Below are 26,792 nucleotides of genomic sequence, written 5' to 3' on the forward strand. Positions count from 1 at the left end.
GGTCGCACTCTCAAGAGATTCCGAGGCTTAATTATAGAGACTTCTACCGTTCTACCTATGTAATTTTTTGAAATTTATATGAACAAAATTAATGCAAGAAGTTTAAAGCATCTTTCATTGACTTGAAATATCCATTATTATATAAATTAAATTCATTATTTTCTAATAATTTAAACTTTATAATTTATGGACTTAAAAAGAGAAGATCATATTCCCCGTAGAAGCAATGAACAAATTTTTTATAAGAAATATATTCATAGAAATTCCACTAACCAAGAACACCAGGGCCCCCATGATCAGTGTCGTAAATGAAAATATGATCATTGGGACCGCTATCCACAACCTTCCCACTGCCTCCTGTAAGAGCAGATCTATTTCCAAGGATTACGGCAAAAAAGTTGTTGACAGTAACATTTGCTCCAGTATAATCCTGCATGCAACAAGAATATCTACCACATGATCAGCTGGAAGATCACATAGAATTATCAGCAATAGAATAAGACTTCCTTTATGGAAAGAAATCTGATATAACCTTTGGCACTCCATGATACACATCGCTGCCATTAGGATTGTTAATGATAACTCCAAGCCTAAGGTTCTCTTCATTGAAAGCAATGTCATACATGAAAACAATAATGTTTTCATCTTTCAACCCACCTCTTTTCAAGATTTGATAGGCATGACAAACATTAGCCTGCGAAGAAGAAGTAGAAGAAGTTATATATAAATGGGAAGCAGAAAGAAAGAAGAAAAATAAGATCACAATTACAAACAAGAAACAACGACAAATTAGCTCGCTGGTGGCATTAAATTTTGACATGAAAACCATGCAGATGGCATGGGGAAAAAGTTTTTGAATAATAATAATAAGTATTAATAGTAATAGAAAAAGTAAAAATAAAAATCATGAACAATACAATAGTGTGATATTGTAATTGGTGTAAAATAAAAGTGATGTAAGTGATAGGGTTATGAGAAAGTAACATTGCACCATTTACAATTTAATACCCAACAAATTGTGCTAAAAGTCATTTATCACATATTGTTGTTTGAATATTGAAAAATAGAAAAGATTTTACAAAATTTTATTATATAAGTGTAAGGACTGGATTCGAATTCCCGGCCCAAAAATAATAAATTTGTAGAGAGCGAGTTGAAGAACTAGGTTTTAACAAATGAGACAACAGTTAAACTAGGTTTACAAGATCATTAAACACAACCGAAGTAAGTTTGAATAAGAAAATATGTCCTCGGCACAGTTCGAGAAGGTTTACTCTAGTATATATTGAATGATAATGGTTACAAGAATAATACAAATTGCTACAATGTTCTCTCTTACAATTCTTCGATCTTTAATTCTAGAGTTCCTTCTACCTTATATAACTATATTTCCCATTCATCTCCACCATCCACGTGTAGGTCAGATTTGCTAGTGTTGATTTTTCTCCCATCAACCCCTTTCCCAAGTTTTTAGGTAGTAGCTGTAAGACTGAAAACCACTGTTCAGGTATCACTTTTTTATTAATGCGGTCAGAAGATTAGTTCTATGACATTTAATGTGGAGGTAACAGCTTTTCCTGGAGATATGGACAGTCGAGGAGGAACTCGTCCTCGGCATCACTTCCTGGACCACTATGATCAACATCATCCTCTTCACCTGTTACCAAGGGACCCCCTTGACAATATTTACCCATCCTCGGATGACTCCTCATCCTCAGCCTGGGCTTCAGGCCCAATACATATGTGGACATGTATTCTTGGACTTTTCGCCCCCACAATAAGTTTACAAATTAGAGTGGTAGTAAATGTAATTGATGAAATTTAGTAACATAATAAATGGATATATATGCTTGAAGTATATTTTCATGATTAATGATACATGCATTTATAAAAGATATGTAATAAACTTGTAGTTACTTGTATATCACTATTGAATAATTGTGTTTGTACAAGCAACAGAGTGCTGATGTATTATTTTTATATATTTTTAATCAAATCAACGCCTTTAGATTTCAAGCATCTTTGTTTGCCACCTCAGTTTTTTAATTCATCTAAATGGAGAGAAACTAAAAGATGATATTGATCCTATATTGAACATTGAAGAGAGATATATATATATATACAGTGGCGACGCCACGTTGGGTTCAGGGTGTTCCTGGGAACACCCTGACCCGAAAAAAAAAAAATTTATATATATAAAAATTTAAATTTTATTATTTGTTTACCCATAAAAAAAAAAAAGAACACCCTCAGCCAAATCAGGAACACTCTCAAAATTTTGATAATTTTGAACTAAAATATTAAAAAAAAAAAATTTGGTTACAGAGCAAGCCCAAAAAAACAAAAAGGCCCAACATCAATCCTAAACAAAACCAACTCCAACCAGATTTTTAAATCAAAATACATTAAATATCCAATAGGCCCAACCCAAATGAATTCTCAAAAAAAAAAAAAAAAAAATGCAAACCAACCAAAACCCAATGCCAATACGCCTCCGCCGATTAAAATCAAAAACATAAAATCAGAAACTAACCTAACCTAAAATCAGAAACCACCTAAAGAAAAAAAAAAACCTCAACAACGCCTTAGCCTCCGCCTGAAAGGCTGAAACCTCATCATCAAGCAGCGCGACGCGGCGACGGCGCCTCCACCTGAAGGCTGAAACTCGAGCAACTAAGCTTGGATCGGGCATCGGAGATCGGAGATCGTAGATCGGTTCGATCGGATCAGAGCTTGTGACGCCGATGCTTGGCCTCGAATCCTTCCTCGCCTCCGACGCCTCGACGTGCTGCCGCTGCTCGCGGCGCCGCCCCTCAGGCTTCCCTCAAGGTATTTTACACTTTACTTCTCTCTCTTTTTCGCTCTTAATCTTTGGGTTTTGCTGTGGAGTGGACTGTGCCACTGTGATCTGAGAGAGAGCTAAGTCTTCAGTTTTTAAGTCTGGTTCTCTCTCTTTAGTCTTTTAAGTCTTTATTTGTCCTTTTTTTTTTTTTTTTTTTGACTTTATCCGTGTGTCATTGTGATGGTGGTGTAGTTTGCTTTTTAGTGTATTGTGATCTGTGTTCTTTAAGTCTGATTCTCTCTCTTTAGTCTTTTAAGTCTTTATTTGTCTCTGTTTATTTCTTTTTTTTTTTTTGACTTTATCCGTGTGTCATTGTGATAGTGGTGTTGGTGGGTTTGTCTTTTAGTAAATTGTGGTTTGTGAATTTATTTGATGGGTTGTTAACAAATCCCTTATTTGATTAGCTCCTCTTGTGTGAATCTTGTCTGTTGAGTGGGGGTAGATGCCTAGATGGGACCACGGGACTGTATGGTGTGGGGTGAGATATTAAAAAACATTTAATGAAGTAATTAAACACTAATAATTAATAATTTAATTAAATAATATATTATAAAAAATAAACAAATTATATTATATTAGACTAAATAATAATTAATAATTTTATAATTAATGAAACAACAATACAATAAATTATAGTTTATAAAAGGCAAACAAATTAATAAAACAACTAAACAACTATAATTAATAATTTTATTAATATTTCAAATGAACTTATAGTTTATAGTTTGTAAAGAATGCAAATTTGTTTTAGTTTTAAGAAATTTTTTTTTTTTTTAAAGCACAAACTTCATTTCGGCCAAATTTTGAATTTCATCAAGTATTTTCTGAAATGTCTCGAAACACCCTAAATAGACTAAAATGACTTGAAATTTGTTCAAAGTGGAATAGGATAGGTTACTGTTTTGGTTTGTCCAGGAACACCCTGGACAAAATTCCTGGAGTCGCCACTGTATATATATATATATATATATATATTGGCATTATTGAGAAGCCATAAACTGAACGTCTGAACCTCGCCCAACAATTCGATTATTACCACCTTCTCAAAAAATTTCGATTACCAAATTAATAGTTTAACCTATCAAGAAAATAACCAAATTAGTTACTTGTGAAATAATAAGCTCATAAAGATTTCAGCCAAAAAAAAAAAAGACATTTAAATAAAGAGTGACACTAAAACCACTACAATTTTGTAACATAAAGCTTACAAAATATAAATTGATATATCATCAAGTATGCCAAAAATTAAAAATTCATTTATATTAATGAGGTGGTTGAAGCTTGTTAACCACATTCAGTATTATATCATTTTGTGTTGTTGAAATTTGTTAATCACATTCAGTATTATATCATTTTGTATGTTTGATGTGCTAAAATTTGTAATATCTCTAACATATTTTATAAATAAATTTATTGGAAGGAAAATAAAAACCTGGTGCCTGTAATTAGAGTAGGATCTAGAGCCAGCAAGCAGAACCGCCCATTTGGTCCCTGATGTTAGTGATATATCATCAGCAATTATACGATTACTATTTCCACTGAAGAATGTCGAAGCTTCTGGGGGCAACCAGGCGAAGGCCGAACCAGAGAGGCCAGCGAAGAGGAGGAGGAGGAGGACACTGGAGGCCATGCAAGTCATAGCAATGAGGTGTGTTGGGGCTTCTGTTTGGTGATGCTGATTAAATATAATTTAGGCGTCGACTTTAATGGTGGGAAATGCTTTTTTTTTTTTTTAAATAGTATTTCGTATATTGGAAGATACATACCTCTCTGTGCTAGCTGCTAAGTAATCCTTGTTTTCGATGACATCTATGGTGCACACGTTTGCGTGACTGTACATGCATGGCGGTGGTTCTTATTTGCTTTGTATGGGGTGTATCTGCAGCTTGATATGATTGAGGAGCTTTTAAGGGAGAAGGATTTCGAGTAAAATGGTACAAATATATTATTTTACAATTATTGACATGGTCTATTGTGATTAGAGTAACATCATTTTATTTCTCAAAAAAAAAAAAAAAAGTAATATCATTTTCATTTGGACCCATCATTATTTAAAAAAAAAAAAAATTTAGACTAACTAAAACCATGGTTTTAAGCCAACGAGAGCTTGGCTCAGTAGGTAAGGCTCGAACGCTTCGTGCAACACACCTAGGTTTGAGTCCCGCTGCCTGCAGGCTTTCGTTGGTGGGTAAATTTAGTGGTGAGGTGTACTCATAAAATGTAAGGTGACTCACACACAGATGGTATAGAATGGGTACCGACTACGGACTCCCTGACCGAGGCTACTGGCTCCTTGCCCGGGAGTGTAATATGACCATAAAGACCCTTATTTTTTTTATTCTAAAAAAAAAAAACCATGGTTTTAAAAACCGAACCAATCATCGAACCGTTTTTTTTTTAATTTTCGGTTTAACCCCGGTTCTTGCTCGGTTTTTGACCGGTTGTTGACCAGTTTTAGGGGTTTTAACCGGACCAGACTTGCTCCCGGTTCTCGGTTGAACCAGTCGGACCGGCCGGTCTAGCCCGGTTTTTAAAACAATGACTAAAACACTGAAGGGGAGCCCAAGGTGGTTTTGTGCTCCTGTTGGTTAAGTTATGTTAATTGATTGATTGTCTTCCTATAGTCGAATGTTAAAATGAATAGAATAATGTTAGAATTATTATAAATTTTATTATATAGACTCTTACAAACTAATATGTCAACAACTACAAAAAAGATAATTCGTACTTTATTTTTTGAAAAAAAAAAAAAAACTAAAACTACTGCATTGTTTACGAACTAAATAAGGTTAGGATCTTCCTAAGTGTTTTCTTGGTTCTTTGGTTCGAGCTTCTTCCCATTTTATTATGGGGAGTATAGCTTGATTTGGTTAAAAGTTGTCATGACTTTATTACTTGCAAAGTCAATATCTTGTTTTTGCATAAGGTAGAGAGCATGCACTATGATTGATGTCATCTGCCAACCTTGGGTTGGGTGCCCCTAATTAAGTTGACACATTGCTAAAACTAGAGATAATATCTATAAAATATTTAAAAGTCAAAACATTGCGTTTATTGTTGCTACGCTCTTTTCGAGCCACATTAACGTAGTGTTTCGGTCCATTTTAGTCAACTTAGGCCCAAGTCAGTCCACTTTTCAACAACTACAAAAAAGATAATTCGTACTTTATTTTTTGAAAAAAAAAAAAAAACTAAAACTACTGCATTGTTTACGAACTAAATAAGGTTAGGATCTTCCTAAGTGTTTTCTTGGTTCTTTGGTTCGAGCTTCTTCCCATTTTATTATGGGGAGTATAGCTTGATTTGGTTAAAAGTTGTCATGACTTTATTACTTGCAAAGTCAATATCTTGTTTTTGCATAAGGTAGAGAGCATGCACTATGATTGATGTCATCTGCCAACCTTGGGTTGGGTGCCCCTAATTAAGTTGACACATTGCTAAAACTAGAGATAATATCTATAAAATATTTAAAAGTCAAAACATTGCGTTTATTGTTGCTACGCTCTTTTCGAGCCACATTAACGTAGTGTTTCGGTCCATTTTAGTCAACTTAGGCCCAAGTCAGTCCACTTTAGTCCAATCGGTATATTTGGTTCATTTCGGTCGAATTTGGTCTACTTTGGTCTATTCAATCCAATCAAATTCACTTTGGTCCATTTCGTCTATTTTTTACTAATCGAGTCTTAAATTAATTCTTTTTGTAGATTTCCTTTCAATTTTAGGCTCAAAAATTCATTTTCTTCCCTAATTTTTGGGTTGAAAAGTATGAAATTTTATTATATTTGAGCCAAACTCTTTAGTTTTGGTCTAAAAAATACAAACAAAATAGGCATTCAAAATTAGAGATATAGCTCTAAAAAAGCAATAAAAATAATAAATGTAGGGTATATTTTTGTGGCCCAAGCCCAAAAGGTTTGGATTATGAGCCCAATGAACCCTTAACAATGAATTTGTAGAGAATGGGTGAAAGAACTAGGCTGATTGTGGACTAAGCAATAGTTAACTATAATGCTAAGAAGGAACTGATAAAAAACACACTTCACAGTCTTTTAATTTGATGTCCGAAGAGGAATATTATTCAATGAAAAATCAATACAACCCTTCAAAAGTCCTCCTCTTCTCTAGAAGCTCTTTCTTTATATAGCATCCTCCCTCATCATCTTCATCGTCCACTTGTTCTTCATCTAAGTGTCCACTTGAGTATGTGTCACATTAGATTTCTTCCTTAGCTTTCTGTGAGTGGTGGTAGCTGGATTAACACTATTCAGGGGTCTTCTTCACATTAATGCGGCCAGAAAAGTAGATGCAGTGCATTTAATGTAGTGGTGGCAGTTTTTCCTTTTAGATATTTCTTCATTCTTCTTATCTCCAGGCATGTCCAAAACTTATCCAGATTGCTAAAGTCATTAGTAAGCTCATTCGAACCACCTAGATATTTATTTGACCAAGAATCTTTACATCCGAGGAGAATGATCTCTTCGGAATGCTGGTGCTCTCTTCGGACGGATCTTTTTCACTCCCAGGTATCTTTCTTTCATGCGGAATACTCCTCAACAATTTTTGCCTCTTCGGACTTATAGTAACCTTCACATAGGGCTTTGGGCTCAATACATAAGCTTGAGTTTCTGCCCCCCACAATAAATATACAAAAGATTACCTTATTTTTAATATTATAGTCATTATACTTATATTTGGAAAGAAAAAAAAAATGTTACAATTCTAAACTTATATAATATTTTAAACTTAACGTAACATTTTACATGTGTTCCATAGAATAGGGGTGTACATTTTTAAAAAATAATATTTTTAGATATTTTCAAATTATTCAACTGATTATGGTATATTTTTTTAAAAAAATCATTTTAATAACATCTTCTCCATTTATATAAAAAAATATTACAATTATTTAATTTAAATATTTTTATTAAATTGTGTTTTTCATATATTGTAAGGACCAAAAGATTCAGTGGCTTAAGCCCACTTAGAACAGTGAGTTATAACATTCAACCTTGGCCCAAATCAATAAATTTGTAAGAGATGGAAATAAACAACAAGAGGGTGCTCTACCTGAGGATGAAAATAAGGGAGAAAGGACTAATATTATTGAACAAATGAGCTAATGTCTCCGTATAAGTTAGCCTAAGGAGGCCAATGCTATACATAAAAAGGCACTGTTCACTCTCTTCTCTCAGTATTCTTTTAGTCTCTTTTCCATTTCTTAATACTTGTGTTTGGATCCCTTTCTCTATGCACCTTCCTTTCCTTATATACTNTATATATATATATATAAATTATTTATTTTGCTATAAAGATGTACAAAATATTTTAATGAAGAATTTTGAATCTCTCATCAAAGTTATGCTTGAAAATGATCTTTCATTGAATAAAATCATCCATTATCATCTCCTTAATCTTTAATAAAATGGTTAAAAAATTAATCTAGAAAAAATCATATAATTTTACGTTAATTAATAATCCCTCTAATGTATGGCTTTCACTTCCTATATTTAACTATTCCTTTAAGCACAGCAAAAAAAATTATCTTTAGTCTTAATCAACCATAACAGACAATTGAAAATTTAAGCAGATAAAATATATATTTTTAAAATCATTATACATAATTTGAGAAGATTCTATTGTAAAAGGGAAATTTTAGAAAAATATATATTTTCTCTCTGCAACAAACCCAAATTATCTTCTATGAACAAATCACTATCGGAATAACTTATTTGGCACCAAAGTTCAACCTAAAAGAAAACAGATCAATTTTGAAAAAAAAAAAAAGATATATGATGATGATGATGAGAGAAAATTATATCCAATTTAAAAGAAAAAAAAAATTATGATGATGATGAAGAGAAGTAAAGGGTGAAGTTTAAAGATTAAAAAGAAGAAGAACAACCAAAAAAAAAAACTCACTAAAGCCCAATACACGTTTTCAGCGAGTTTTTTTTCTTTGCCACTCATGATCATGGGTTTTCAGTGGACTTTTAGTGTGTTGTTGCATGGGCTATTAAGAAGAAAAAAAAAAAAGTTTGGTGTTGCATGGTCCACTTTTTCACAGTTGCACACATAGGTTAGACAAAAGTTAAAAAGTAAGAAACTCAAGTGACATTTAGGCGGAATTTAAACTATTTAAATGTAAAATCCATACTTTGGGGGGGGGCCACTTAATATATTTTGGAGGGGCCAATTATTAAGTTTTAAGACCCCAACTATTTTTTCAGGCCATATTATAGAAATATTTTGAACTTTTGGGGGGGCCATGGCCCCCCCACACACCAACGTGCCTCCGCCCCTGACCATTTGATCCTTCCTAATCCCAGCATTACAAATGTTTGCAAAAGAGCGCATGTGTTTCATCTCATATTGGGATAGTGATCCACAACGTGTCTCAAAAGTCCTCACCTATAGATGATTAATCAGGACAAACCATTATAGATGATAGATCATCTAGAGATAATAACTACTATTAATTGAAGTTAAAAATACTCTCAGTCAATGGTTCCCAGTTATTTTTTTTTTTTTTTGAAGTAATTAAAAAATGAAAAATTATAATTTACCATCTTGTATTTTGGTCCTATTACAATTTAGTTCACAGATTTTCAATTGTTACTTTGACCTCTTAGGATTTGGATTGAAACAAAATCGTTGATACATCAATCTACCTCTAGAATTTCATTTTAATCCAAACTTTTGAGGTCAAATTGAAATTTTTTGTTGGATTAAGTTGTTATTGGGTCAAACCACAGGGGCTAGGAGTAAAAAAAAAATTGCAAAATATGTTAATTTGGATGGAACTCTTAACAGTTTCATTTTAATTCAAATTTGAGAAGTTCAAATGTAGCAATTAAAAGTTTGTGTACTAAATTGTGGTTGTCACTAACAAAATGTGTAGCTTTTCTAATAGGGATTAAAGCTTAAGTTCAATCCAAAGGTATCATCCTTAAAAAGAGAGGCTGAGGTTTGGTAACATTACCGTTCCCTTAAGGCAGTCCCAGTCATCAATAGAACATCCCCAATAAGTTTCACATTGCCATCTACATGCATTCTATGTGACAATGCTTCAACAATCTGCCTTCGAGCTTCTACTTTCCTTAGAGAGCCTTCGGGAGCCTTTTCATACTGAAAAGATTTTGAAAAGAAAAGCTCAAATCACAAAGGCCAACATTAAACGATTGCAGCTTCCAAATATAAAATGTTACATGTAAGCTTGGCCACTATATAATAGAGACCTAGAGTAAGAGAGCTCATATATTTACAACTAGGGCATGAATATTTCACTTCAAGAAAAAAAAGACTACATCTAGTTGCCCATGTTCCTTACAATCAAGAACTCCTTGTATTGTATTGGAAAATATTAAGCTACCATCAATTTTATTACCTAAGGTTTAGTAACTCTATGATTAAATTTGATTAATGTCATGTAAAAAATATAATTTTAAAAAAAATGTCAAAGTCACTATTATTTTATATAAAATTGTACAAATTAACTTGACAATGAATATGATTGATAACAAATCAACAACATAATAATTAAATCTCTTACTCTTTTTTTTTTCTTTTTCTTTTTTTTTTTTTTTTTTTTTTTTTTTTTTTTTTTGTATTGGGTTTAAAAGTTGACACATCAATTTGTAAAAGTTATGTAATAAAATTTGTAATATTCTTAGCATCATTAATTCTTACCTTTTTTGTGTTGTGTTTAAAGGTTAACATATAAATTTTTTAGGTCTATGTAGTAAAAAATTTAGTATCGGTCCCTAGCATCACTTCAAAGAAATTTAGCAAGAAATTAAAAGAGTTGGAGAACAAACCTTAACCCAAAAATGGATGAGATCGGCATCTCACTGGTCGATAGCTTTTGAAGTTGACCACAAGTAGTCTTCAGATGGATCCACAAAAGTGTTGGTACCATTTGCACCAATATACAGGGAGAAACGGCCCTAGCTAAGACTTATATCACCATATTGCATGACATGAGAGCCTTCTGCAGAATTGTTATTTAACGTCCTCACTTTAATCTGTGAACAAACATATAGAAATAAAAAATGTTATCAGCAATTAATAAGAGAACGAACAACATCTAGACACTTTTGATATGATAGCAAGATTTATCCTTATATTTGTATCCATTGTTGAAATGAAGGAAATTAGGAAGATTTGAAAAAATAATTGATTGTGATTTTGACTTGTTCTTTCTACAAGACAAGAGATCTAATGATTAAAGTTAGAATCCATTTGATTTCTTCATGCATATTTTGTCGGTTAGATTAGGTCATGAAAATTTGAAAGGTACTCATTTCTTTTCATTTTAAACTTAATAAAAAAAATTAAAGCTTTAATTTTTTTTTTTTCTATTAAGTGGTTAGGTTAGTTAAATTATCAAGGTCGAAAGAAGAATGAACCTAACTAAAAATTTCAATCTCAAATGAGATTAATAAGTTACACTAGCTAGCTTAGTAAATTAGACATGCATGCACGCGGGTGTCAAACTCTCATTTTACTCTTTATTCCATTATTAAGGAAAGTGGAGGTGTTACTTGAACTAGAATTCTTTGACTTGAGAATTTCAATAACAAAATTGCAGAATTGGTTCTTACCAATTTGTACTGCTATTCTAAAGTTTCTGTTGCCGGATTGTGTCTGTCACTGCTTACAAACTCACACTGTTAGAACTTAGAACGCGCAGAAACAAGTACAAATTGAACACTATCGAGGTTTACACAGTACACTTCTTTCAAGCAAAAAAAAAGAGTGTAGACATATAATTTTTGTTTTGCCTAATAAAACACCTAAATAGAAGTGATCAAATAAAGATAATCAACCCAAGGTGAACCTGATATTTGCAAGCTGCTTTTTTTTTTCTCATATAACTAACATGATTGATACAAATTAATACAAATAGCTAGTGTGCATACCTGTCTTCCATCCAAGCCACACTATACAAGTTAACATCTCGCTAAAGAGTAGTTGTGATGTATGCCTCAAGGAAATGAGTGATATGTGTTAGGTTTCAAGACTTTAGGATCTAAATGTATTAGAACTTTATTGTGTAATGTTGACAAACCATGATCAAAACTTAGAGTCTAGATTTAGGCTGCTCAAAGTGTGTTTATGTATAAAGTTGGAATCAAGTGATTGCAGAATTTACTGGACTAAATCTGCAAGGTTCGATTGATTGAAAATTAGATTCGATCAATCGAGTCTTGTACAGATTGTTTTTTCTGCAGAATTTCCAACTTAACCCAAGCCCATATGTCGTGTAGGGTTTTATGTTTTGCTTCAAGTATAAAAGGAAAAACCCTAGCCATGTTTTAGAGGTTATTGAAATACTGTGTGTGTGAATCTCTTGTGAGATCTAGAGGTGTTTACCTTCATACACACTTAGGATTATCAAAATCAAGATTGATGTCGAGAATTTGGTAATCTCTTCAGTTGCTGTTTCAAGAGCTTAAAGAAACCTTTGAGTGGAGTCTCAAAGTCACAAGTGGGAGTACTTGTGGTTGCTATGGATCAAGGAAAAAAGTAGTCCATGGACTCGGAGCTGTCATGTGGTCGTGGTAGTAAGTTTTCTACTCGAGATAGCAGTAAGATGTTAGTGGTCTAAGTTCTATTGTACAAACTTTAATTCTTTCATAGTGGATCTGTTTTACCTTGAGAATAGCTAGGTTAAATCCTCCCCAAGTTTTTTACTGGTTTGATTTTTTTGGGTTATCATATTGTTGTGTTCTTTATATTTCCGCATTATTTACATGATATGATTTACTTGTGTTAACCTAAATCTGAATAATTTATCTAAGCAATCACTTGGCTAAATAACTAGGTTAAACAACTTGTATTTTAAGGGGTCTAAAATCATACAATATGCAACACTACGAATGAAAGACAAGATTTTTATTCTTCAATTTATAACATACCAAGCTTTTATAGGTCCTAGTAGAGTTCTTCTTCTTCAAAACGTTGATCAGATCTCCAGCAACAAGAAAAGGAGGGGTAGGCATCCCTTAAAAATTACAATATGGAAAAGAGAATTTCAAAATGATCATGTAATCAAATCGTTTATAATTGCCAGGGAAAAAAAAAAAAATTCTCAAAAACATAAATTCTCCCCATCATACAACACAGATTAATTTCTTGAGTTGCATGCCTTCGTAACAAGTTTAAGACCCGACCAACTGCTTAGGAAGACAAGAATAATGATTTGAAGTTTGAAACTACAAGTAACGTAAGGACTCAATTTTTTCTTCATAGTTGACACGTCGTGTTGTGATTGAAGCAATATCTCAACAATTGAGAAAAAAAAGTAGAGAAAATTTGTATTCCTAGAGCAATCGTTGAACTACATCAAGTTGGACTTCTCAAGAGATTCCGAGGCTTGTAGAGACTTCTATCTATGTAATTTGTGAATTTTCTATGAACAAAATTAGTGTTGCTGAGTTCACATCATAGGAAGTTAAATTTGTTTTGGTGCCAAGATTATGGAGAAAAAAAGTTACAGTTTTGTTAGTATTAGTGGAATGACTTGAAGACTTGGGATCTACTTATAAACGTCCTTGTACCCGTTCATGAAGAGTTGCACCCTCTTGAAGGCAAACATAACAAATGATAAAAGTTACATCCATTCAGCTACCAAAGTGTGTGGGTGCACCATTATAGTTTGTTTTTATCACCCCTACAACTCGAACAAATTTAAAATTATATATGATGATAATCATATTGTCTAGTTTAGTAATCAAGTGTGTGTGGGTGCACCATTCTTTCCTTCTCTGTTCCTAGTAGCATAATAAACTTTCTAAGACATGGACTTAATAGAGAAACTCATATTCCCCAGTGGAAGCAAGCAGCTACAAATTCTTAATAGGTATATTCATAGAGATCCCACTAACCAAGAATGCCAGGACCTCCACGATCAGTACTGTAGTAGATGAAAATATGATCATTGGGACCGCTATCCACAACCTTCCCACTGCCCCCTGTAAGGGCAGATCTATTTCCAAGGATTACGGCAAAAAAGTTGCGGGCAGTAACATGTTTTCCAGTATAATCCTGCATGCGCAACAAGAATATCCACCGCATGAGCTAGAAAATCACAACTCATAGAATGATTAGCAATAGAAGAATAAGACCTTATGGAAATAAATATGATCACCTTAGGCACTCCATGATACACATCTAGGGCTGTGAACAAACCAAGCTTTTTTGAGTAGTGCATGTTTGAGCTTGGATTGTCAATAAAAATCAAATGCCCAAACTTGGCTCAAGTTTGAGACAAGCCTAAAAGCAATGTTTGAACTCAAGCTCATGAAAATACCAAAAAGCTTGAGCTCGGCTTGGCTTGGCTTGATTAATTAGTCAAGCCAAGCTTGAGCTCAAACTCGAGCTCAGGTCAAGTTTTTTATCTTGGGATCCAAAAAAATTGCATCATCAAATGCTTATATCACCAAAAATCAAGTAAACAAAAAACAATAATATACTTATTTTATCATGCTTTTAATTCCACCCATGATTAGAAATTGCTCAAATTACAACTTTACATAATTAAATCCATTCATTCATCATTCATTGTCTATAACTTGAGTAATTATTCAAAATACAATTTTTACATCTACATTTGTCATCCATGCAATTATAATCTTCACAAATCTAAATAAATTGACATTCTAAAACATATACGAATAAACAAGCTATAAATTAACATTCTAATACATGTGTAATGTCATAATAATGAGTTTATTTAGTAAACATATATCCAACTATAAACCAACCTAAGCTCGGCATGTTTTTATCGAACCATATTGTTCACGGGCTTGTTCACAAACAATTTTTTTTTTTTTTTTTTGGTTTGGGCTCAGCTTGTTTATCAAACAAGCCTAAAACTAAGGCTCAAGTTTGGCATATTTATAAATAAACGAACATGAACGAGCTTTTTATCGAACCGAGTCCAAATTGTTCATGAACGAATTGGTTCATTTATAGCCCTACATGTACATCACTGCCATTAGGGCTGTTAATGATAACTCTAGGCCTAGGGTTCTCTCGATCGAAAGCAATGTCGTCATACATGAAAACAATAATGTTTTCATCTTTCAACCCACCTCTTTCCAAGATTTGATAGGCATGACAAACATCAGCCTGAGAAGAAGAAGAAGAAAAAGTTATAAAAGGCAAGAGGAAAGAAAGTAGAACTTAATAAATAAATAAATAAAAATATCACAATTAATTAAAAACAAGAAAGGACCTCGCTAGTTTTCTCCCTAAGCTCTAAAGCTAACACAAGAACACTGACAGCATTCTTGACACGAAAACCACATGAAGAAGAGGGATTTTGAATCATGATAATAATAATACAAAATATATTCATATCATTCTATGATTGGCGTGGCATACCATAAAAATGATGCAAGTGGTAAGAGCAATGAGAAAATGATGTTGCAATTACAATTTAACCCCTCTACAAATTATGAAAAGACGTAGTTATAAAGATTATGTCCTGAGTTGTGTTGTTTGAATAAACGGTAAAGGTCAATACTATAATTTTTACTGCATGAAGCCTACAAACTAGTGTACCAATGAATGTGAATATGTGATTAATGGATTTCAACAACAATAAATACGTAGTAAAATTCATTTTTTAAAATATTTTTTTAAAAAAATTTAATGGCTGGAAGAGGGGAATATTTGAATCCTATATGTCTATGTTGGAAATACTAAAAAGTATATTAATTTTATTTAGTTTCTAAAAAAATATATCGATTTTATTTAAATAGAGAGTGAAAGATGATATTAGTTTTATATTAAAAATTGAAGAACTAAATTGACATAATTATTGATAAGCCACATTAAACCTCGCCCAACGATTCGATTGCCAAATTAATAGTTTAAAGTAGTTTAAACCTATCAAGAAAACAACCAAATTAGTAGTTACTTGAGAAATAACAATCTCACAAGTATAAAAACAATAGACAAAAATAAATTTATTGGAGGGGGAAAAATAATAATAATAATAATAACAACCTGGTGCCTGTAGTTACCGTAGTCACTGGAGCCAGCAATCAGAACCGCCCATTTGGTCCCTGGAAATGTAACATTAGTCACAGGAACAACCTCATCTCCTTCAAGAGATGTCCAAGCTTCTGGGGGAAACCGGGCAGAGGCCGAACCGGAAAGGACGATGAAGAGGAGGAGAAGGAGGACGCCAGAGGCCATGGAAATCATATATAGCAATGAATTGTTGAGGCTTCAGTTTGGTAATGCCGATTGAATATAGAGACGTTTATATAGGTGTGAATTGTGATGGAGGGAAATACATTTTTAATACTCCTTGTTTTCGATGACATCAATGGTGCACACATTTTCATGACCGTACATGCATGGCGGTGGTTCCTATTTGCTTTGGAGGGGTGCAGCAATTGAGGAGCTTTTATAAAATGGTAACAATATTAACAAATATGATACTTTTCAAAACTATTGACTGAGTCGGGATTAGACTTTAACATATGTCTTCATATATCTATAAACAGAAACATCTATAAATTAATGTTTTGCACACGCACAATTCATACATATGGACAATAAACAATATTTTTCTGTAGAATATATTCTTTTTGTAAATTTTCAATATAGGAATAAGACATATTAATTGTACTTTTTTTATAGTCAAAATTTTACTTTGTAATTCTCATCTAATTATATTGTTATTTTCTGCATATAAAACTTTAGAGTTTACTCGAAAACAGTATTAAATATTAAATTATGGAGCTTGTTATGTGATAATTTTTAAATTTAATTACTTTACACTAATTTCTATGAAAATAATAAATTACTACATAATAATTTGAAAGGTAACAATCTTTCTTCCTACATTTTTTTGGTTTTTTTTTTTTTTTAATCTTCAATCTAAAATTTTGCTTTTTTTATCTTTTTTTTTTCTTCCTATCCTTGTTTTTCTTTTACAAATTTTGAAATTTAGAAAACATTAATAAAATAGGAAATATTTTCTTTTTATATTTTTTCAATGAAATTTATCATATAAAAGATATATATATATATATATTAAATTGCCCTTAGCTCCGACATTGCCTGTTGTGATTAAAATAGCATCACTTTCATTTAGATTTACTATTGACACTATTTTTATTATACATCAATCACAATATACTATATCAATAATTCTATTTAAAAAAATTGTAAAAGATGTGTTCTTATACCTACTGAAATGTTTAAGGGGAGGCCCAAGGTGGTGTTGTACGTACACTTTTGTTGGTTAAGTTTTGCTTGTAAATTGATTGCCCTCCTATGGCCATATGTTAAGTAAGAGAGTAATGCTAGGTTTATAGTAAATTTTAGTATGTGTTGTAAACTAACGTATTACCAATCCAAAGAAGAAGAAAAAAAGAAAAAGAAAAAAGAGGTAATTCATATATTTTTTTAGTATTTTCCTACAATAATTTAAAAAAAAAAAAAAAAAAAAGTGAACTAGTACCAATCACTTTGTACAACCATAAGGGAGGATTGGACTATTATCCAACCTCTTTGCACAACATTTTGAGAGTTTGGCTAAAGATGATATTAATGAGTTTGACTTACCTCTAATACTTTTTTACTTAAACATCATCTGTTGCTTTAAATATACAATGGCAAATGGCAGTGAGTTTTAATCTCTACATTTTATTTAGTTAGTAGTTGATGTGACAATTTCTCATTAAAACAAAATGAGATTTCAGTTTTGCTTGTTAATTGATTGCCCTCCTATGGTCATATGTTAAGTAAGAGAGTAATGCTAGGTTTATAGTAAATTTTAGTATGTGTTATAAACTGGCGTATTACCAATCCAAAGAAGAAAAAAAAAAGAAAAAGAAAAAAGAGGTAATTCATATATTTTTTTAGTATTTTCCTACAATAATTTTTTTTTTTTTTTAAAGTGAACTAGTACCAATCACTTTGTACAACAATAAAGGAGGATTGGACTATTATCCAACCTCTTTGCATAGTGTTTTGAGAGTTTGGCTAAAGATTATATTAATGGGTTTGACTTACCTTCGATACTTTTTTACTTAAACATCTTCTGTTGTTTTAAATATACAATGGTAAATTGTAGTGGGTTTTAATCTCCACATTTTATTTAGTTAGTAGGTGACATGACAATTTTTCATTAAAACAAAATAAGATTTCAGTTAAAAAAGTATCAGAAGTTAGGCAAACATTATATTAATAAAGTACTTCTCTTCATTACCTACTTTAAAAAGGAAAAACAAATCTTTGCACATTAAATTTTTATTTTTATGATATATTGACTTTGCTATAATTGTCCCTAACTTGCCGTATGAACACCGGTGTTCATTTTGCCATCTTAATGGTATTCCTGAAAAAGGAAAAAAGAAAAAAAAGGATCAAAACAAAAAGAAAAAAAATATAAATAAAAAACAAAGAACAAGAGGATCAAAACAAGAACAAGCGATAGTAATAGCTTTACAAAAAATAGGAAAGCTAATACCGAAGGAGTCAAGGCCAGGATATGTGCCAGAAATCCTTTGAGGCCACCTTAATTAGCACAAGCCTTGGTTTTTTGCAAGAACAGATCCACTGATTTTCCGATGCAAAATGCCTTAAAAGGACTTCAGAGAAGGAGCGCTCCATTCGTGTGCTAGCACACGTACCCAATTGGTCATCCAAGCATTTCATTTTTTATTAGTAACCAGTAAGTTGATTCTCCCTTTCCCAATTACCTGACAAATGACCCTATTGGCGCAAGGGTGAAAACTTGCAGTAAACTCCAGAAGCTTGCAGTTGCGAAATTATTGATCCACCTGACTTTTGAGTTCATTGGGAATTAGCAATGACAAAAATCTATGAGAAAATACTCTTAGTCCATGGGTTTACAATGTGTATTAGGAAGTTGTCCAAAACCAATTGAGGAAACTTGAGATAAGGAAGAGGGGTGGTCCGTTTGGGAATGTGGTGTTTCTCTCGAGTTTCAAGAAATATGAACTTATGAGGTCACCGCAAAGTGACAATGAATGGCTCTAGATTGTCGGCAAAAGATTCACACATTCCACTATATTCGCGGGTAATGAAGTTCAAAGTGATGACAGTCGACAAATGTTATGTTTGTTGCCTTGGTAGAGGATCTCATTACTAAACTTCAATTCCTTGGCTTTTTTCAAGGGACGCTGCTAAGGATATAAATTATGTTCCACACCACCCGCCCCCACCCCCCCCCCCAGGGACACATACCCACCCACCAAGTAATTAGAGAGAAGAATTTTTTGGTTAGGGATGAAAGAAGAATCTTTTGGTTATGGATGTGTTGTCTCAAAAAGTTATCTCCATGGTATAATAACCCTTCAAATTGTACATGTTATATTTTACTGTGTTTGTGATTTGTTTGTACCTTTGATGTATGTTATTAGGGTATTAAAGATTTTGACGGGTATGTCCAAACATATTTTTCAAAAAGAATGAATTTTTTCATTAATTTGACCAGAAAGTACCAACAAATAAGGTAAGGTATTCGTTACAAAAAGATAAGGGGAGAACATTACTAGATTTTAAACTAAACGAGAACATTGCGACTATCCTATATTTAAGTTGGGGAGTCCAATTTGCCCTTACAACAATTGACATGATTCGAAAAATTTAACCAACCCACGAGAAAGCCACAGTCACCTAGGCCTACCATAATTACTCGATTTGTCAATTGCTATGTTTCTACTTTATTTTCCCAATTAAGGTTGTTAATGGTAAAATAATAAAGCGGTGTTAGTGCCATGTTAAAATTAATAACTTGCCATCTTAATAAGTTTATAAAAATGTAATGTATGTAACATACTCTTCTTTTCTTCTTTTCCTAGAACGAATCATACGTGCATACAAGTATGAATAAATCATTTGGAATTGCACGCATGCAATAGTTTGGAAGCACATTTAAAGCTCTTGCCCCTTATGTTTATGCAATAGCTTATAGCTGTTCAAGTTACATAAGACAATCGGATGCATGTTCATATAATCACAACAGCCACTGTCATATTAATTACAATTTATGACAAGTTCTTCAGTACAGAGCAGGATAATGAAGGAGCTGGATTGCTATTTACATGAGGAAATCATGAGAACCATCATCAAATTACAATACGTTTACAAACCTTACAGTCCAAGTTTTGGACTTTCGAATTGCGCATTATGATTCAATCATGCGCTGAATCCCTTGTGAAGAGAGCTCCACGGCCCAGAAGGAATGCTAACACATGCTTGAGCTGATACCTCAGCCATCTGATCCTTCTTAATTCCAGCATTACAGATGTTTGCAAAGGAGCGCATGTGTTTCATCCCATATTGGGATATGGATCCACAATGTGTCTCAAATGTCCTCACCTACAAAAATGATTGATTAGGACACACCATTATAGATATAGCAGCAAGAGAATAATTCGCTTAAGAATCCTCAAGGAAAATGGTCCCACAGATCTTTCAATCAAAATGATTAAAAAAAGGTGGTCTTGCCGTTTTTGTTAAAACTAATCTTGGTGTAGGCTTTGCCTAGAAGCAATTATGTGTATTAGTTTAGTTGTAGCCAGATGAGCTACAAGTAGATCTGGGTTATTTTTGTTAAAACAAGAGGGAATACAATTATAAAGGTTTTCACGGAGGTAAAGGGGAGGCTGAGGATTGGTAATATACCAGTGTCTTAAGGCAGTCCCAGTCTTCAACAAGTGGTTGCCCAACAGGTCGAACAGTGTTGAGTACCTCTGGACCTTTCTCAATTCCAAATAGGAGCTTCCCAATAAGTTTAACGCTGTTATCTATATGCATTCTATGTGACATTGCTTCAACAAACTGCTTCTGAGCTTCAATTTTCCTAGGAGAGCCTTCAGGAGCCTTGCGGAACTGAAAAAAGATTTAGAAAGAAATGCTTGTATCACAGGCTAAAATTAAAGGATGAGAGCTTCCAAAAAAAATGTATTAGGTGTTGCCAATATATAATGGAGAGCCCCCTACATTTACAACTAGAATTTCACAGCAAGAAAGAAAAGTTACATTGATGGCCCATTTTCCTTATAATCAACAGGTCCTTGTATTATTTGGAATTAAGGACAGTAAAAGATAAATAAAAACAGTTGGGAGAACAAACCTTATCCCAAAAATGGACGAGATCAGCATCTCGCTGGTTGATAGCTTTTGTAGGTGGCCTCAAGGAGTTTTCACCCACAAAAGTGGAGTTTTCATTTTCAGGATTTGTACCCAAATACCAGACAAGATTGTCCGTGCTAAGACTTATATCACCGTATTGCATGACATGAGAACCATAGGCAGAATTTTCATTTGCAGTCCTCGTTTTGACCTGTGAATGCCAGCATAATGATATCATTAAATGCTATCAGAAATTAATAATTGCATGGCAGCATCTGGACACTTCTAACACAACAGATCCAAAAACACACATAGTTTGTTCTTAACTCCTTGTAAATGTCCCATTGTTGACATGAAGGAAATTTGGCCCACATTGCCCAATCAAACAAAAACATTTTAAGTACATGGTATCTCTCTCTTCGCCCTTTAGAATTATGTGTTTGGCTTGGGTCTAGTGCATTGCAACCGACACGATTTAGAAACGTGTCCGCATCATCTCCCATCCAACGCAATGGGGCACTGGATGGAAGCTATGCCCAAGAACCCAACACACCCCCCCCCCCTTTTTTTTGAACTTTCATAACAATGCAGTTCGTTCTTACCAATCTATACTGATCGCGCAAAGTTTCTGTCCGCAGATTGTGTTTGTCACTGATCACAAAGTCATACTGTTAAAACTAGAACAGACAAATAGAAATTGAACAGTATCAAGTGTATACTTCTAAATTTTTGTTCATCAGCTTAGTGAAATACCTAAACAGGAGTGATCATATAAAGAGAAGCAACCCAAAATAGGTGTAGAGAAAAGAGATTCATGATGTGATAAATTTCAGCCAACATTGACTTACCTTTCAATTTTTCTATGTTTATGACTTATTTTTCATTTTTTGGAGGACAGTGGAGGTGCAGAGTCCACTCAACCAAGTAAATTGGAACCATTTTGGAGATAGTTCTTCTATACGGTTGAGACTAATCTTAGTATAACTAAAGTGAACCTGATATTTGCAAACTATTCTTGTTTCCTTCTCATATAACATGCATAAAAATACAGAAATATTTTGCATACCTGTCTTCCATCCAAGCAACACTATACAAGTCACCCAAACAAGTTTCATATTCTTCGGGAGGACTAGGATCCTCTCCAGGACAATAAGTTCCCCAACTGCTCTCTTCTGCATTTGATGCTGTTGTTGCATAGATATTCAAACCTTCTGGAAGAAGGCCCTCAAAGATGCTTCCAGACTCACAAGCTTCAAGATAAAATACCTACAAGTTCACATAGTCCAGCTAAAAATTAACATCACACCAAAATGTAAAATGCCTCAAGAAAAGGATAGTTCAACTTGTAACACACCAATTTGTTATAGGTTCCAGAAGCGTGCTTCTTCTTTAAAACTTCAATCAGATCATCAGCATAAAGGTAAGGACTGGTAGGCATGCCTGAAAAAAAATTATACTACAGATAAGAAAATATAAAATTCATCATCTAATAAAATATTTTAAATTACAGAAAATAATATTCTGAACAACGTTTACAAACTAATTGTATAAAATGTATTCAGACTTATTTTCCTGAGTAGACTTTGAACAAGTTTAAGCCCCGGCCAACTTCTTGGGAACTCAAGACTGGTTTGACCTACATCAGGTTGGACTACTCAGGAGATTCCAAGCCTTGTAGTAGAGATCTTGCCTTATAATATCGTGGCCAACTTTTAAAAGGATAGTCATCAATATAATCAGGGGAGAGGGATTGAAATTTTTTCTGCTGAACAGATACTTCTATGGTTTTAGCCATGTAATTTTAAGAAAAGAATTAGTGCTTGAACTCCTACTTCCATCATTTCTTCCAATATCTTCTTGTCATTTATTTATCCACGCTTCCTTTATTCTTCTTCTTTTTTAATTTAAAAAAAAAGAAAAAAAAAGAGAGAGACAAGGTGCACTGAAATAGAAATAAATAATTGTTCCGATGGAACCTTTGTTTCTATTAGAGGATTTAAATTGATCCTTTCTGGAGAATCAGATGGTCTTCCTAAACAGGCTTAAGGGTGCATATCATAGAATAAATTGTTTGATTGCCAAGATGATGGAGAAGAAAAGCACATACAAATTTAAAATCTTATACCCATATCAGATAGTAGCCTTACACACGTGTGCTTGCGCGCACACAAACACAAAACTCTATTTGCCAGAACTCTTTAGCAGACCCTGACTCCTCTACAGCTAGATGGGAGTATAACTTCAAAATATCCCATTCCAAAATCATCCAATTATTAATATGTGATGCATAAGTCATAGTTACACACCAAGAAAGATATGTTTTGACATGGGAACCCATGTGACACAGCTTCAGTTTGAGGAAACTAAAAGGTACCTAAACCAGACACAAATAATAGGAAAGCCACACCAAAACCTTAAGAGACTTATAGCCCAAGTAAATGAGAACTAAGCAAACTGATGAACTCCTGGAACCAACAATAGCAAGTACTGAAAAAATTATATTTCTAGATTGCTACTAACCAAGAACGCCAGGACCCCCATGATCACTATAGTATATGAAAATATGATCGTTTGGACCGCTATCCACAACCTTCCCGCTACCCCCTGTAAGAGCAGTTTTATTTCCAAGGATTACAGCAAAAAAGTTGTCAACCGTAACATCTTCCCCAGTATAATCCTGCCACAATAGAACCCACTGCATAAGTGAGAAAATCACAACTTACAGTATCAGCAGTAATTAAGACCTTAAGGAAAGAAATCTGACCTTTGGCACTCCTTCATACACATCATCGCCATCCGGTTTGTTAATAATAACTCCAGGCCTAGGGTTCTCTTCATTGAGAGCAATGTCATCATACATGAAAACAATAATGTTTTCATCTTTCAACCCACCTTTTTTCAACAGTTGATAGGCATGACAAATATCAGCCTGTAAAAGAAGTTATAGAAGGGGGAGAGGGGGGCATTAACAATCTCATCAAACAATAAAATCACACTTACAAACAAGAAACAATGGTTTATTGCTAAGCTCTAAATAGGACACGAGCATGCCCAAGACATCCATAGCACAAAAAAAACAATAAAAAATTATCTCATTGCTTTATACATACAATAGGAACTCATTAAACTAGTCAACATAACTGCACTATGCTACAAAACATATGGTTTTCTTTTCTTGTCTCAAGGCGAATTATCTTTACCTACCCTATAGCTTTTTGTTCATTAATAGTAATTTTATCCCCTAGAACAACCAAGAAAATGGCAAAGTTCAAGTTAGATTGCATCACACCGGGATTTAACATGTAAAGTCCAACAAAGAGTCCAAATAGGGGAAAAAAGTTATGAATACTTGTGGAACCATGTGAGAGCATAACATGGCACTTGAGAGGAGGTTGAATAAATACTTATTAAGTGTACTCACTCAGTGGTCCTCCCAACTCAAGATATCAAACTGGAGAGCCCCTGTTATCAATCCATAGACTCACTTATAAAATAAATTGGTCCATAATTGACAATTCTATTTTCAATGTGGTTGTGGTAGGAATGATTATATCAATACAAGGTCCTTCCAAATACAACATAATAGTAATGTTTATCCCAAACAAAAACAAAAGTAGGATAATATGCGCATGCGCTCCGCCCAACACCGCAAACGTAGACAAAAAGGGACCTATGAATGGTGGATATTCCTAAAACTCACAAAGAAAAAAACGCAAAAATCGATTGATAATCTCATCCAATAAATCGGCCCGAGTTAGCTTACTAATCAGATGCCCTAATGCGTTACAAAATTTCAAAACACACACACACACATATATATATACAAAGGAAGACATCTAGTGTTCAAATCCACCCTCTCTCGATCGAATTATCAAAGAAAAAGAAGTTCATAAAATATAATTTGCTATATTTTCATTTGTCAATATAACATGTTATCAAAGGTGCTAATTTTGAACCCTTCTCTACTCTACCTCCCAATTTAAGAGCTTAAAATCCTAATTGTTGGATCCCATTTATTAAGGGAAGTCTCAACTTGCATCATCTCCTAATATCTTATGCCTTTGCAACATATGATCAAATTCACCTAGCTTTTACACAAAAATCGCACTTATTCAATTCAAACTCGCGCATCTATTTATTGAAAAAAATAATCCTAGACTCAATTCACAAGTGCTGACTGATTCTTAGACAAAAGCCATTTAATAAAGTACTTAGAAAATTATTGGAAGCTTTAAGCCCTTAACCCAATAATAATTCCATCAAATTTTTACTACTTTTAGACAAATCCATAATGATCATTTAGCTTCTTAACACGCACTCAAATAAAAAATATAATATAAAACAAAAACAAACAAATGAAAAAAAAAAAAAAAAAAAAAACAAAAACAAAACAAAATCAACCAGGGTAAAAAACAGAAATCAAGAAAACACAGTTAAATTAGATATTTGTGAAATAACAAGTTCAGAAAAATTGAAAAAACAAAAATTTACTGGAAGGTAAAATAAAAAAGAAAAAGAATAAGAATAACCTGGTGCCTGTAATTCCAGTAGCCATTGGAACCGGCAATCAGAACCGCCCATTTGGTTCCGGACGAGTCATCATCAATATCATCAGCCACATCAGCACCACGACCTTTTCCGAAGAATCGGGAAGCTTCTGAAGGCAACCGGAGAATATCTCCGACTAGGTCCCGACCGGCGGAGACCGAACCGGAGAGGCCAATAAAGAGGAGGACGACGACGACGACGCTAAAAGCTGTGCGAGTCATAGCAACTATGAGTTTTTTTGGTTTGGGAAGGAAGGAAGGTTTCTTAAGTTTGATTGGTTGGTGGAGCTGAGATTTTATAAAGAGAAAGAAACGTATTTTGGGGTCAGGTGGGGTCCATTTTTTTTTTTTTTTTTTTTTTTTCTGTTTCATTAAATATGGGTGTGTGTGAGATATGGCCTATCTGGCCGTACACGTCACCGTTGAGCTCAGGAACTGAGACTTTTGGTGTGATTAAAGGGTAAAGATGTGATAAGGGTGGGACCCATTGCCTCATTTTCTCCTGGTGAGTACCATTACGTTTTCTACGAATTAGGCTTTAAAACTTGAAAAAGACTGGTTAGCATATCATGCAATCAATTTTTTTTTTTCTTTCAATAATTATTGGACTATCATCTGTGAAAAATAGCATCACAAATTTTTTTTACAACTTTTTGCTACGATCGTTGCAAAATGTGATGAGTAGAAAAAAAAATTATAATGGATCTATACATAAGTGATGGTTAATCACTTATAGCTTATCATATTAAAAATGTGATAAAAAAGTTATAAATTAATTTATGATTCTAAAATTATTTAGAATTGAGCGGTGAATGCACAAAAAGTAATGAGAAATGTTATGTTTATAATATTTTTATAACAAATTCTAATTGGTAGGTTGTTACTGATTGTTATTATTAGGGTAAAAAGTAATTTTAGTAGTAGGTTCAAATTTGAACTAATAACAACTAACTACTTATAATTTGTTGTAAAATTTTTGTGAAAATGTTATTGACGCACTTAATAGGTTGTCCGGCACAATTTGTTACATAAAATAAATTTTTTTTTTTTTAAATTACTCTCTCTTTTTCTAAGCCAGAAGAAAGCAAAAGTGGTTTGGTTTACAATATGGAAAAGAAAAAAAAAATGAGAAGAAAATAGCCTACTAATAGAAAATGTATCTAATATTTATTATCAAATGATGTCTCCTATTAATTAGCTCCACCAATAAAATTATTTCTTCTCTCTCATTTTTCTCTAAAATTGGGCGGTAATGGCCAATAGAGGAAAATAAATTC

At 33.2% G+C, this 26,792-nt stretch overlaps 2 protein-coding genes and 1 pseudogene across 2 annotated transcripts; all 3 read right to left on the reverse strand.

The window, feature by feature from the left end:
• Window positions 1-4,481, reverse strand: part of LOC111987010 (vacuolar-processing enzyme alpha-isozyme-like) — a 75,003-nt pseudogene extending 70,522 nt beyond the window's left edge.
• Window positions 4,482-9,817: 5,336 nt separating this feature from the next.
• LOC111987004 (vacuolar-processing enzyme-like) lies at window positions 9,818-16,048 on the reverse strand. Its single transcript, XM_065772879.1, has 6 exons — window positions 15,857-16,048; window positions 14,839-14,974; window positions 13,992-14,020; window positions 13,729-13,888; window positions 12,760-12,845; window positions 9,818-9,967 (listed from the first exon to the last, which is right to left on the reverse strand). The coding sequence occupies exons 1-6, from the start codon at window positions 16,046-16,048 to the stop codon at window positions 9,818-9,820; spliced, it is 753 nt and encodes a 250-aa protein (XP_065628951.1).
• A 3,701-nt stretch (window positions 16,049-19,749) lies between these two features.
• On the reverse strand, window positions 19,750-25,793 carry LOC111986993 (vacuolar-processing enzyme). The gene is made up of 9 exons (XM_065772848.1): window positions 25,498-25,793; window positions 23,733-23,897; window positions 23,489-23,645; window positions 22,323-22,408; window positions 22,035-22,234; window positions 21,571-21,619; window positions 20,970-21,179; window positions 20,519-20,725; window positions 19,750-20,212 (listed from the first exon to the last, which is right to left on the reverse strand). Exons 1-9 carry the CDS (start codon window positions 25,735-25,737, stop codon window positions 20,030-20,032), a joined length of 1,497 nt encoding a protein of 498 aa, XP_065628920.1. The 5' UTR covers window positions 25,738-25,793; the 3' UTR covers window positions 19,750-20,029.
• Between the last annotated feature and the right edge of the window lie 999 nt (window positions 25,794-26,792).

Source organism: Quercus suber, unplaced genomic scaffold, assembly GCF_002906115.3.
Source record: "Quercus suber isolate HL8 unplaced genomic scaffold, Cork oak 2.0 scaffold_65, whole genome shotgun sequence".
In the NCBI taxonomy this organism is placed as follows: Eukaryota; Viridiplantae; Streptophyta; class Magnoliopsida; order Fagales; family Fagaceae; genus Quercus; species Quercus suber.